The 15,023-nt window shown below is 38.6% G+C and overlaps 1 protein-coding gene across 5 annotated transcripts in view; it reads left to right on the top strand.

The window, feature by feature from the left end:
• Eps15 (epidermal growth factor receptor pathway substrate 15) overlaps nucleotides 1-15,023 on the top strand; it is a 98,782-nt gene that overhangs the window by 54,254 nt on the left and 29,505 nt on the right. For all 5 annotated transcript variants that reach the window (XM_040756978.1, XM_040756977.1, XM_005072120.4 and 2 more), the window contains exon 13: nucleotides 5,048-5,120. In XM_040756978.1, the coding sequence (XP_040612912.1) occupies nucleotides 5,048-5,120 (73 nt within the window). The remainder of the gene's footprint in view (nucleotides 1-5,047; nucleotides 5,121-15,023) is intronic.

Genomic DNA, 15,023 nt, shown 5'->3' with positions numbered 1-15,023 from the left:
AAAAGTTGCTTTGGTTTTATATAAGCCATGCTCTGAAGTTTGTTTTATCAAATTGCAGTTAGGATTTGTTTTCAATAATTTATGCCCATGGATATATTCTCTTACTTTTCAAGAAGCTAAAAAAACTCATTGAAACAGCTCATCTCTGTCTGGAGTGATGGTGCAGTGGTTGAGACCACTTGGTTATGAGAGATTCTGGGTTCAGTTCACAGCAGCCATTTCAGATGGCTCACATTGACTTTTGCCCCAGTTCCAGGGTATCAGAAGCCTCTTCTGGCCTCTGCAGGCACCTGCATGCTTATAGTGCACTTGTATACTTCCCACGCCCCACATATCACATGAAATAAATAATTAGTTAATTAACAGTGAACAGAGCAAGTCCAGGACAGCCTTCAAAGCAATACAGAGAAACCCTGTCTCAAAAAAACAAAAAGTAAAAAACAAACAAACAAAAAAGATGAAAACAGCCAGCCTAGAACTAAGAGAATTAATTGACCGTATATATCAAACACTCTTAATGCTTATAGCATTTATCTTAATATTTAATAGTTAATGTTTATTTTTCCAACAGATTACAAATAGGAGTCCAACTTTAATTTTAGAGGAATTAAAAACCCTAAAGTAAAAATCAGTGTCTGTCCTCAAACTTGTAAGTTTTTATCGACTCAGAATAAAAAGATACCTAACTTTTAGACTTATTTGAATGAAAAGCCAAAACTTGTCATCACCTGTGTATAGTTATTACTCTAATCTATCTCTAGATTTCTAAGTTTCCAAAATAAGCAAGTCAGGCTGTTGAGTTGCCCTCCCAGCAATTGTCAGCAGCTGTTGAGCAATAAAAGCCTCTGCTTCTCTCTTCCCCCTAAGCCAAAAAGGAAAGAAGAGTCCTCTTGTTAAATCCTGTAATTCACAGCTCAGAAACAAAGTCTGGTCTGGTCTGAACCTCCAGGGCTCAGCATTTCCTGTGTGCCGAGGCTCACTTATGATTGTCTCTGATGCTCCATTTCAGCTTTCCATGCCACACGCACCTCTCCCAGATATGTTTAGTCTATCTAGAAGTGCTCATATTTGCTTTCTTTTTCTTTTACATTAATTCAGGCACCAAACTGAATAGTATTTGATGAAAGTTAGCATGCCTCCCTTTACTTGTAATGGAAATTAGTAGTTAAAATTCTTAGTGTTAACATTTTTAAATTTAAATTGTACCTAAGGAGATTTACAAGAAATATCAGCACTAAAAAGCTATAGTTTGATGAGTTTTTACAAGCTTTCTAGTTTTTAGTGATTTTTAATTTTAGGAAATGATGGATGCTGTGTTCAGAAAAATGACAATAAATATGTATCTGGGAAGAATGTGGAAAGTGATTTAATCCTGCCATGATACCTTTGGCATCAGATCAAAGTTAAGACAGATGGTTCCCTCTATCCTCCCTATAAATTTAGCCTGGAAAAATAGAAGTAAATTGTGAACTGAGGTTTTCCTAACCCATCTGACTGCCCTTGCATTTGACCACCTTATGTTCAGTTTCTGCAGTTACCTGTTATGGACGTCTAAAGGCCTAGCTTGAGCCTTACTTTCCTTGATGGGCCTGGTGTGAAGGTACACAGATCAAAACTGTCAGCCTTTCAAATGCCAGTTCTATCTCTTCCTGTCTGTAGCATTGGTTCTGTGGATCTCAGGACATGCAAGCATGTGGGAGTGAATAGGACAGAGAGATAGTCTAAATAAAGGATGATTAGGATAATTTCTTTCCCCTTTTCTGGAAAGTGCTTCTTTATTGCCTATATAGTATATTGGATGCTGCTTGGGAAGCTAAATATATCATGTTTAATTGTGATACAGAGACTTGAATAGTTTTTAAAATATGTTAAGGAGAATGCTTTGAGGGCTAAGGAGATGGCTTATCAGGTAATATGGGCGCATACACACTTGTCAAGAAAGCGTATGTGGGGGCATTGTAAATGCTGGGTAGGTATAGTGGTCTGCCTGTAATGTCAGTAGGGGAAGCAGAGCCAGAATATCCCCTGAGCGAGCTTCTAGCTGGACTAACCAAGTCTGCAAGCTCTAGGTGCAAGTGAGAGACTGTGCCTCAATATACCTAAGGTGGAGAGTAATTAGGAAAGACACATCTACCTTGCCCTCCACCCCCAAATGCACACATGTCGTCCTGCTCATATACATAGGAACATATACATATATGTGTGTGTGTGTGTGAATAGAGTTATATTAAACTACACATAAAATTTTGGGGGATTGGTATTTTGTTTTGTTTTTCCAGACAGGTTTCTCTGTGTACTCTGACTGGCCTCGAACTCAGAGATCTGCCTGCCTCTGCCTCCCAGGTGCTGGGATTAAAGATGTGCACCACCACCACCTGGCATCACATACATCTTCTTTAAATGTTTTGTATTGGATATATATTACCATTAGAAAAAGTACATATGTTTATTTTTTATAAAAAGGAAAAATGTAAAAAATACAGCAATCAATTTTCAAGCATCTAAATGTAGGTTTAAATGTTTTTAAAACAAGAGTATAGTTAAAGATTAAGAGCTATTTCAAGACAACAGAATAGCAATTTAGTGTTTCTGATATTATAGTCTAAATTAATTTTTGTATATTGTCTGGCTTAGTGTATGTTATGGTACTTAGTTTTGTTCATAATTAAGAAATTGTTAAGGGACCAAAATTTTACTTAGATAAACATGAGTTAGAAATTAAATTGTATTGATTTCTGAGCTAAGAAATGATTTCTGTTTGTTTTTTGTTTTTTGTTTTTCCCAACAGGGTTTCTCTTTGTAGCTTTGGAGCCTATCCTGTAACTCGCTCTGTACACCAGGCTGGCCTCGAACTCAGAAATCCTCTACCTCCTGAGTACTGGGGTTAAAGGCGCGTGCCACCACCACCCTGCTAAGAAATGATTTCTAAAGATGCTCATATTTTGTTTTGGAGATTGGTTTTCATATGTTTAGAGATATTGCTATTGTTTCCCCCTTTCCAAATGCCTTAAATTATAAGCAGCCATTTGTACTCTTCAGTCATCTTCCATTTTAGTCAAAGGTGTGTGTTTGCTGCTAAAAGCTGCAAGTCTCTGTGAGCTCTCTTTTTCACCAAGTGAGCTTCCTTTGCTCTGCTACTCTCCTGTCTCACTTCTCTAAGACAGCTCACTGCCTTCTTACAGCTGTTTTCCTTGTGCACGCTTTATCTTCTGAACAGGCACTGTGTGTTAACAGGAGTTAACAGCAGCACAGAGAGGGTTGAGCAGACACTGCCAGTAACAAGAGTTAAAAGAGCAGCAGAACGAATTTAAATGATGCACATCCATGTCTGAATCTGCAGTGGCAATCTCTGATACTATATAATGTTTTCTAATTTTGTTGTCTGCGTCTGAAATGGAGCTGAAATGTTGTTGACCTTGTGTGGAATGTGTCTGAGGATTTGGGGATGGGGTGGGGGGTGCTAGATTTTCATGTGACTTATCTCTGACACACTGCAGCAGGACTGAAAACACTCATCTGCCCACATAAAGAGGGGGAAATTTTTTCCAAGATTGAGTTAGCAGAATTTGTGCAGTATTTTCAGATTTTTCTCCCTTGTGATTTTTCTATTTTTCAATTCACCTAATTTGATAAGGGATGGAGGTGGGGAGTAGCCTCTGCATAGTAAATACATTGAGGAATGGAAGGAAGATTACAATAGTGATTTGAATGGTAAGGGACTGTTTAAAATCTCCACGACATCTTGACCCACATTGCAACCCATCTGGTTAATAAGCTCCTTGGCCATCTCAAGTGTTTAAAAGTAACAGTGTACAAATAGCTTTATTCAAGTGCCTTTTTCTTCCACACAAATCTTAAGATCATTGTACCTACGTTTCCCAAACAGCTGATTTGGTGCTGCACTTCAAAAGATGAGACATACAAATAAGGCATGTAGTTTCTTATGTATTTGGCCTAATTTCCTGACTTTCCTTTATGACAGAGCTAAATGAAATCAAGCTTACTTTTAGGTTCTGTTAGATACTGAGTTATGTTAGCTATTTGAAACATGGTAATGACCTGGTAAGGTGAAGCTCTGCCGTACTAGACTAGAGGGCTTCTTAATGCTATCTTACCTTCTCCATATTGCCTTCTCCCCACCCCTGTGTACTGCTGAAGAATTCTGTGTCATTTTACCTCTCATTTTGTAGAAAATAAGAGCAGTACATTTGAGTGGTTTTAGTAAACATGGGAAGTTAAACTTGTTATAAGAAAAGAAATAACCTTATTTTGTAATTTAAATCTTGAGTCTTTTGAGATACATTCATATGAATCCAGCTCCGTTAAAAAAAAAAAAAGGAATTTGGAGTGATGTGATGTTTGGAAGGAGAACCTTGTGTGTTTGATTTGAGGGGAAGATGTAGCGCTGGCTCCTGTGGACTGTTTTTAAACATAATGTACATGATCTTGTATTCTGACCAATTGGGTTTCATGGATAGTCCCAAAAGACCTTTTTGGAGTAAATGTGATATTTCATACAGCATACTACCTGTATATTAACAATCTTTTACATTTTTCTATGTTGTTGCATTCTAAAATTGATGCACACTAGTGATTTAAGGGAAATTAACACAGGTTCTCTTTCTTAATATTGTTCAGTTTCTATCAGCCATTCTTATTTAATAGGACAGTGATAGAAGGGTTAAGCATACAGAGCTGATGCAACTCCTCCTTTTCTTCACCAGCAGTTTTCATTGGACAGTATCACCATAGCAACAGTGAGCTCAGAGAAACCTGAGTGTTCCATTGATTAGTTTCTGCTTCTTCCTTTTTTAATCTATCCTTTTCACCACATTTTAGTGAGGAAGCATTTTTTTTTAACAAATAGAGCTTATATTGATTTCTGTTCCATAAATAATTTAAAGAGGGTAGAAAATTCTGCCCTTTATTTAAAAATTGAATGTTTCAACATGTATTTAAAAAGCGATTCAGGCTTAGGAGGATGGATAGCCATACCAGCTGTAGCTGATGTTCTCAGATACTCTTGCATTGTTTGCTGGTCTTCCAGGGAAAAGAACAATGTGGAGCAGGACCTTAAAGAGAAGGAAGACACAGTTAAGCAGAGGACAAGTGAGGTTCAGGTGAGTGAACTGTACTGCTCCATTTCTGATGCAGGAATATTCATTGTAAATGAATTTTCTGTTTGGTGGGCATGATATTAGATCTGGGAAATATCTAATATTTGTGTAACATAAATGTCTTTTTAAAAATGATGATTGTTGCTCTGAATTCTGGCCTTTAAAGATTATACTGCAATGAGAAAGCAAATGTTTTTAAGCACATATTTATAGGTTTGAAAATATTTTAATGAAACTTACCTGCATGTTATTCATTAAAGATAACTTTAAATGACTTGATATAAATAATAGTACACCAATAAAATTAAATTGGATCAAAAAATAAATTGCTTTTTCATTCATGTAAGGTTTTGTCAGCTGGGAGACCTACTATTTTCAAAGACTGATTCTCGTGTCATTGGTAGGGTAGGACATGATAAAGAGCAATTTAAAATAACATCTTATGAACTGCTTTGTAGCAAATACCTGAAACTTTGTCATAGGAGATTTTAATTCATTTTTGCTGTGTTGTTTTATTTTATAAATATTTTATTTTATAGCTAGAGGAGATAATAAAACCTGTTTCTATTTGAGAAATGTGACAGAGTGTTTTAAACATTAAAAACAGTACTGAGCAGTGTTTAATGTGGCCATGTTTGTGCTGTACAGGGGGTTGGATGTGTGGGCACTGTAGCAGCTGCCAGCAGGAACTCGTGGATGGACATTTCCTAATGTTTTACTTATCTGTTAGATTTTCCTCCTTGTACTGATGGCTTTACATAGGTAGAAACTGGGGTTTCTTAGATCCATTATTTTGTTTTGATAGAGAGCCATGCTAGGGTGGGGAAGATGATTCACTAAAGGATTGAGGAATCCAGAGGCTTATGGTTGGCAGTTGACTCTGATTGGATGACTGCATTAATTAGATTTTTTGGAATTTTCCTAAAAGTGGTGTGGAAGTCAAAAGATTTTTGGTTTTTTGAGATGGTTTCTCTGTGTAGCTTTAGACCCTGTCCTGGAACTAGACCAGGCTTGCTTCAGACTCAGAGGTCCACCTGCCTCTGCCTCCTGAGTGCTGGGATTAAAGGTGTGAGCCACCACCACCCAGCTGAAAGTTAAGAGATTGCCAACATTTCTCTTTCTGCTATTGATATGGGGTGTGGGCTGGTAAGCTGCTTGAGTTTCATTGTTTTGTGTAATTTCAAGGTTCTTGGAAAATGCAAACACTAAACTTAATTTTAGTAGTTATTGCTAGACACAGCTTGGGAACAGGATAAAATCTACAGATTTTTTTTTCTTTCGATCTTGAAGTAGATATAGTCACTGGTATAGCCATAGACTTGTAGATTGTTGTCTAGCTGCTATCTTAAAATATACAAGTTCTTGTGATAGACAATATTTTGTTATTACATTTGCAGGGGAAAACAAATAGGATGGAGATTTAAATAGTCGATTTAGGAGGAGAGAACTAAAATTTTTATCAGTCCTTAAATATCTTTGAGTATTTATATTTATAATTATAGAAGTTTTATTGCTAAAAATTTTCCATAATGTACTTGCTCATCTTCCTTAATGGTGTTAGTAGAGTAACACTAAGCTTTGTGAGATCCAGAATGTGTGATTGGCACATGGGATCTGAGCTGGCCTCTGCATAGGGTACCTCTAGAAGGAGGCATCTCAGAGCTTGCTTAGTGTAGAACAAGCAGTGATGGCTGAAAATAAATTCATTGAAAAGTAACACTGAGATTAATGAAAGTTCTGGATTAGTAGAGTCATCTCTGTGTTATCAGTGGTAATGAGATGCTAGACCAAGACAAGTGGAATTCATTGCCTACTGAATTAGCTCTGATTTACCCTGTCATAACAGACTCGTGCAGACTACGAGTAACACTGATTCCAACTTTCAGTACTTTCTTTTGTTTTTACTTTTTTGAAACAGGGTTTGTGTAACTCACTCAGGCTGTCATTAAACTCTTGTGTAGTTAATGGCCCCGACCTTCTGATTCTCTTGCACCCACCTCCCAAGTGCAGAGATTACAAATGTGCACCACTATGACTTGCTGTCAATACTATTCTGGCTTTTCTGGTAAAAGGCCATTTACTAAAGTTGTTTTAAATAGCAGAATCTAAGAATGTGTACTTGGCAACTTCCTCCTGACCCCACTTTCTAATGGAGGTGCTAATGAGAAATGAAACCAAAGACATTTTTGCCTATCGTTGAGTATCCTACCTCATCTCTTTTGAGTATTGGTGTTTCACCAGCTAATAAAGTAACATAATTATACAAATTCATATCTCAAGCATAGAAATTAAAGTTTTAAAAGCAAGAGACTTAAGATTTTACTTAATTTTACTTTATGAGTCTTCTGTCTGCAATTATGTAGTACACCATGTAACACCTAGTGTCTGCAGAAACCAGAAGTGTCTGATCCTTCAAACTGGAGTTACAGACAGTTGTGAGCCACCATGTGGATGCTAGGAAATAAACTTGGATCCTCTGCAAGAACAGTAAGTGGTCTTAACCACTGAGCTGTCTTTTAACCCCACCTTAGGTATTTTTGTTGGACTTATTTTTGTTTTTGTTTTGGTGCTGATGAGTGATATCAGGCCTCATGTATATTAAGCATATGTTCCTTCTGTATTTATATATGCTCTCTACTTTAAAGTAGAATATTGAGGTTTTTGGTTTTTGTTTGTTTGTTTCTTGTGTGGCCTAGAGCTCACACCTTGAAACCTTTTCTTTCTTTTCTTCCCCCTGCTCCCTGTCACCCTGGCACTGATGACTGCTTACATTAGCTCTCTCTCCTTGAGTGCCAGTTGTACATTTCCAGTCAGCCGTTTTAGTGTTCATCATTTGAAAGTCAGTCTGTCTAAAATAAGTCTGGCTTTAAGTTTGGACTTCTATTTCTTTTAGTACTTTTCCTATTACCGACTTACCTCAGGGGTGTGTGTGTGTGTGTGTGTGTGTGTGTGTGTGTGTGTATGGGCTGAGGAGATGTCTCAGTGGGTAACAGTGTTTGCCCAAGATAGAATTCCCAGCACCCACATAAAAACCCAGGCATTATCGCATACGCTTGTAACCCCAGTACAGTAGAAGAGGTTTGCTGGCCACCAACCTAACTCCAGGTTGAGTGAGAAACCCTGACTCAGAGGATTAAGATAGAGAGTGATGAGAGCTGAATATCTGAGTCCTTCTCTGGCCTTTGCAGACCTGCATGGGCACTATAGAACCCGTGCATACATATGTACACACACCACAAACGTACAAATAAATGTAGTATCAAACATGTGCACTCGCACACACATATTCCGACTTCCATCTTATGAGTTTCTTGATCTTAGAAATTCTGCTTTGGATCATATATGTCTTCTACTATATTTGGAAATACACTGCTAGATATTTAAGGACGCTGTTCAAATAAAAATAAACTTTATTCTTTTTTTGATCTCTGTAAATTTTTTAATTTTGTAATAAGCCTTATTTACTTCAAAAAATATTTCATTGTGGCTGTGAAATGTTGAAGCATGCACAACTGAGTCAGACTTTAAGATTGTAAGATTAGGAGAACATTGATACAACTTTTGTTAATGATAATGACTGTATAAAAATTATATTGAATGTACTTGTTTACCCTTAAAATTTGCTAAACCAGGCATACTTTTGAAATGTTTAATTTAAATAACAAATAGTAGATATTATCATTACATCCTTGATTTTTAAAACTATTTTATAAATCTTGTAAAAAAATACCCAAACCTTTTAAATCTTTAAAGAAGAATTTTAAGGGACTGGAGAGATGGCTCAGCAGTTAAGAGGACCTGGGTTCAATTCCTAGCACCCACATGATAGCTCACAACTGTCTGTAATTCCAGTTCCAGGGCATCTGACATTCTTACACAGATGCACCAATGCAAATAAATAAATCATTTAAAAAATAAAAGAAGGATTTTAAGTACAACTTTAAGGTGTGGATCACAATAAACTTTATTCTTATGCATGAAATTAAAAAATAGGACAGAATGCACCCAGTATCTACTGGCAGGAAGGGTTGGGAAAATAGTATTTATCAAATCGACCCACTTTTATTTGACTTTGTACATAGTAATGTCACTTAAAAAGGAAGCTCCTGGATATTTGTATTTCATTAGTTAAGAGTTTTTACTTCTTATATTTTTGGTTGTGAGCCTAACCTTTAATGGCTGACCCATCTTTCCAGCTAGGCCCTGCCCCAAATGATGTGACAGACTTTGATGATTCCCCATGGGAGGCCTCTCCCTCTCTGAAGAGTGGATGGGGGTTGGAATGAGGAGATGGTGGGGGGAGTAGGAGGACAAGAGGGAGAGGGAACTGGGGTTGGTGTTTTAAATAAGATTGTTTTTAACTTCAGTTTTAAAAATTATCGGATTTCTGTGAATTAGAGACTATTGTGGTCTACAGAGCGAGTTCCAGGCCAGCCAAGGACAGTTAAGACTACACAAAAAATCCTGTCTTGAAATAAATAAATAAATAAACAAACAATTAAATAAATCAAAAGGAATTTAAATTTGGAAAATGAGTTACTAACTCAGAGTAATTGTCCATTTTTTTATCTTAATTTACTTATTTGGCTTTTTTTTCCTCTGAGGAAAAAACTTTTGTAGTTGGATGAATAAGTTTTATTATAAAGTCAATGGAAAAAAATTCAATGGGGTGTCTTGCATTATGGATTTTTGCTGTTGTTTATTTGAGACAGGACCCCAATATGCAATCTAGAATAGCAGTTATTTGCTATGTAGCACAGACTAGTCTTGAACTCTAAATCCCCCCTGCCTACACCTCCCAGGTGCTAGAATTGCAGGCTTGTGTCAGTAGTCTTTTATTTTCACTCCATGTTGTTTTTTAATGAAATAAACAGACCTTTCCATGTTGCTATTATTTCATAGGTTTAATTGTTGAATTACTTCTTCAGTAGTACATCAGACTCAGGCTATTAAGATGAGTTGTTTTAATATCTTAGCATATCTTAAGAGTTTTGTGTGTTTAAATTTTATTTCTGCATAGCTCCTCATGATGTGTGGAGGGGTGGGAATACGTTTGTCAGTTTCAGTATCTTGAGTAGTTTCCAGAAAACACAACATTTTCTTGAATGTCTTTCTTGATGAAGCTAAGATTCTCAGTTCAGGTATCTCTTTATTCCTGAATGAGACATCTTAGGTGATGTTTTCTAAAGTAAACTTTGGTACCATGTCTCACAATTTTTGTTCATTCTGTGCCTGCTGCTCTCCATTGCTGCCAGTCTTCCCCTTGCAGCCCAAAGCATCATGCTAAGATAAAAACATGAAGAAATAATTGTTCTTTTTATTTATTTTATGTGTGTGCATTGGTGTTTTGCTGCATGTATGTCTGTGTGAGGGTGTCAGAACACCTGCACCTGGGATTACAGACAGGTGTGAGCCGCCATGCTGGTACTGGGGATTGAACTTGGGTCCTCTGGAAGAGCAGTCAGTCCTTTTAACCACTCCAGTTCCAGGGGTCCTGACACCTCTTTCTAGCTTCCCTGGGCATCAGGCACACATATGACATATATGCTTACAGTAACAAAATAAGTTTTTTAGAAAGACAAACTTGACAAGAAGAATTACTGAAAATAAAGTGAGTCACAGGAAATTTGTAAAATACATGGCAAGCAAAATGGCTCATCAGGTAAAGCCTGGAGATCTGAATTCGATCCCTGAGATCCACCCAGTTAAGGACAGACCTGACTCTCACAAGTTGCCCCCTTACACTCTCTCTCTCTCTCTCTCAAACACAATTAGTGAAATATAACAAACCGTTAAATTTTTAAGACCGTAAAGTATAAAAAAAGGAAGCTTTTCTGTCAGTGAATTCTTAACATTTGTTGTATCTTATATACATAAATGGATGGAGAAAGCTCCTATTTCATTTCCTATTTAAAAGTCATTTAATAGAGACTGCAGGTGTGGCTCAGTGCTTAAGGGCATGTTTTTCAGCAGACAGGAGTTCAGTGCTCAGCAACCACATCAGGTGGTGTACAAGCTGCCTGTATACCAGCCCCAGGACACTTTCACTCACAGGGACACACACACAAAGATAATACATCTTTGTAAAATTCACTTCATATATTGCACTTAGAAGATATATCAAATATTAAATTGGTAAAAATAAGCCTCCAGTCTTAACCAAAAATCTGAGAAGTAACCTGAATAGTTTTTTACTTGTCCATCTCTGCTTTAGTTTTCTTAACTGTATACATGATTAATAATAGCACTTACCTCTTGTATGTGTGTGGGGGAAACAGCCATGCCACACTGCACCTTGTTAGTATCTCCTTCCACTGTGTGAAGCCTGAGGATCTTTACCTGCTGAAATATCTTGCCAGCCTAATCTTTTCTATATAATCAATTAAAATTTCACTTTACATGAACAGTGGTGGAGGGCTTGCCTACTATCCATGAGACATTGTATAAGCTCAGTGAAGCTTTTTAAAATATTTATATACCAGTCTTGAAAGAGCATTATGCTTAGTGTAAGAAACCAGTTAGGGAAAAAAGTTACATGATTATGTTTATGTAAAGTATCCAAGTTAGACAGATTTATAGAGATGAAAATAGATTAGTGATTACCCTGGACAGAGGAGAATAGAAAATAAGAGAAGGGAGGTCTGTGATGATATTTTGTTTATGCTATAACAAATAAAGCTTGCCTGAGATCAGAGTGAAGAGCTAAACCACTAGTGAGCCATAGAGGCCAGGCAGTGGTGCACACACCTTTAATTCCAGCACTCAGGAGACAGAGGCAGATGAATTTCTGTGAGTTCAAGGCCACCCTGGGCTACACAAGATAGAGTCCGTCTAAAAGAGAAACAGAGCTCACACAAAGGTGATCTCAGCACTTGGAATAACACACCGTTAATCCCAGCACTAGGGAGGTGGAGACAGGAGTGATACAGCTGGACAGAGAGGGGACTATAAAAGGTGGGAGAAGACAGGGACTCAAGGCAGTCTGAGGATGTAGTCTGAGGACAGGATCGCCCCTTTGATCTGAGCATTGGTAAATGTGAGAACTCTAGTGGCTGGCCAATCTGTTTCTCTGATCCTTCAGCTTTCACCCTTGGATAGCTGACTCTGGGTTTTCATTTTTAAGACAAAAGAGAATTTGTGCTATAGAACTCAGGAGTACTTACTTGCTAGTAAGTTGCGGGGTTTCTTTAGGAGGTTGATGGAAATGTTCTGAAATGTCTTTAGGTAATAATTGCACAATTCCCTCAGTAAAGTAGAAAAACTATCTGTACATTATCTGACAAAAACTATTATAGAAAATAAACTGGAGCCTGGCAGTGGTGGAGCACACCTTTAATCCTAGCACTTGGGAGGCAGAGGCAGGGGATCCTCTGCCTCTAAGTTTGAGGCCAGCCTGGTCTACTGAGTGAGTTCCAAGATAGCCAAGGCTATATAGAGAAACCCCGTCTTAAAAACAAACAGAAAACAAAGAAAGGAAGGAAGAAAAGAAGGGAAGCTGTATTCTGTATATCAGGGGTGGAAGCAGGAGATGTTTGTATTGGTCAGAAATTGACCTTAAAGGAGATCAAGTGCTTAGATGCCTAGAAGAAGAAGTAGTAGAACACTGGAAGATGGAGAGGTTTATGTCTGGCTTGCTGGAGGAGCAGAACAGCAGGTAGGGCAATGGAAGGAGCAGTTGGACATGAGTTGAGTTGGCATTCGGAATAATGTAGGTTCTTTTGGGGGGGCGGTCAAGACAGAATTTCTCTGTGTAACAGCTCTGGGTGTCCTGGAACTTGCATTGTAGACCAGGTTGGCCATGTACTCACTAAGATCCGCCTAGCTCTGCCTCCCAAGTACTGGGATTAAAGTCATGGTGGCACCACCATGCCCAGTGATAAAGTAGGTTCTTTCTTTTTTCATATTTTTATTTTATTTAAATTAGAAACAAGCTTTCTTGACATGTCAATCCCAGCTCTCACATCCTCCCCTCCTCTCCCACCCCCCCAAACTCCCCACCCCCCGGCAGTCACCCACCCCATTCCCCCTCCGTTCCTCAGGGAGGTTGAGGCCCTCCATGGCGAATCTTCAAAGTCTGTCATATTATCCCAGGCAGGGCCTAGGCTCTCCCCCATGTGTCCAGGCTGAGAGAGCATCCCTCCATTTGGAATGGGCTCCCAAAGTCCATTTGCACGCCAGGGCTAAATACTGGTCTACTGTCCAAGGCCCCATAGATTGCCGAGGTCTCCTCACTGACACCCACGTTCAGGAGGTCTGGATCAGTCCCATGCTGGCCTCTCAGTCACCAGTCTGGAATCCAAGGACTCCCCCTTGTTCAGGTCAGCTGCCTCTATGGGTTTCACCAGCCAGGTCTTGACAACTTTGCTCATTACTCTTCCCTCTCTGCAACTGGTTTTCAGGAGTTCAGCCCAGTGTTTAGCTGTGGGTGTCTGCTTCTGCTTCCATCAACCACTGAATGAGGGCTCTAGGATGGCATATAGGGTAGTCATCAATGTCATTATTGGGGGAAGGCATTTAAGGTAGTCTCTCCACTATTGGTTAGTTTGCCAGTTGGTGTCATCCTTATAGATCTCTGAAAATCTCCCTGGTGCCAGATCTCTTCTCAAACCTATATGGCTCCTTGACTCAACCTTCCCGCTCCCCCATGTCTTCCTCTCCTCTTCTCCCCCTGTCTTTCTCCAAGCTTCGTCTCCCCTCCTCTCACCCCAAGTTCCCAATCCCCTCAGGAGATCCCATTCTATTCCCCGTCTCTGAGACACCATGCATTTTCTTTGGGCCACCAGCTTACAAATAACACAGAAACTTATTAATTATGAAAGCTTAGCCTTAGCTTGGGCTTGTTCCTAACTAGTTCTTATAACTTAAATTAGCCAGTATCTTTTTTAATCTACGTTTGTTTATGTGGCTTGGTTACCTTTAGTCTGTACTGCCCATCCTGCTTCCTCCGCCTTTGGCTGGCAACTCACTTTTCTTCTTCCCAGCATTCTCTCTCTGCCCAGAAGTCCCGCCTACACCTCCTGCCTAGCTCTTGGTCGTTCAGCTTTTTATCACACCAATCGCAGCAATATGTTTTCACATGTTGTACAAATAATCCCAACACCTTTAATTTTTTTCCAGTGAGATGAAGACTCTGGAAGGTTTTGAATTGATAAGTGATAGGATTGACACAAGGATTTGTTGTACTTTATGTGTCACTCTTTTTAAAACAGCTTTTTTCCAGTTGTGGTGTTATACCTATAACTCCAATACTTTGGAGTCCAAGGCTAGCTATTCTTTGCTGCATCTGAGTTCAAGCCAATTTGTGCTACATGAGACCTGACCTCAAAAAAGTAAAAAGTTTGATTTTCTTCATTTTAACTGACACATATATGTCTAAAGATACAACATGACATTTCAGCCTGTTTATACAATGCAACGATTAGATGGGGGGATAATTGGCAAAACTGTCAAACATGCATTATTTTTTGTAGTTGCTGGTAGCTTTGGAAGTCCTAGCCACTTACTTTGAAATGTGTAATTGCTGTGAACCATAGTTATCCTGCTGTGCTGTGGAACATCAGGATTTATTCCTCCTATTAGCTATCTGTATCAATTCTCAGCCCTTCCCTACACTCACGAAAGGTCTGACAAACTCTATTCTCTAACATATAAGATCATGCTTATCAATGTTACACACAGGTAAGAACATGAGTTGGAGTTCTTTTTGTTTTTGGTGCAGGGTCTCGTGGGGTTTTTTGGTTGGTGGTGGAGGTGTTTTATTTTTGTTTTTGTGAGTTCAGGTCTCTCTGTGTAGTGCTGGTTGTCCTGGTAGCCACTATGTAGATCATGCGTCTCAGGGTTTCTGTTACTGAGGTGACACAACATGACCAAAAAGCAAGTTGGGGAGAAAAGGGTTTGTTTGGCTTA

The sequence above is a fragment of the Mesocricetus auratus genome, unplaced genomic scaffold (assembly GCF_017639785.1).
Source record: "Mesocricetus auratus isolate SY011 unplaced genomic scaffold, BCM_Maur_2.0 Super-Scaffold_100014, whole genome shotgun sequence".
NCBI lineage: Eukaryota > Metazoa > Chordata > Mammalia > Rodentia > Cricetidae > Mesocricetus > Mesocricetus auratus.
This window is presented reverse-complemented; position numbering and strand designations above follow the sequence as displayed.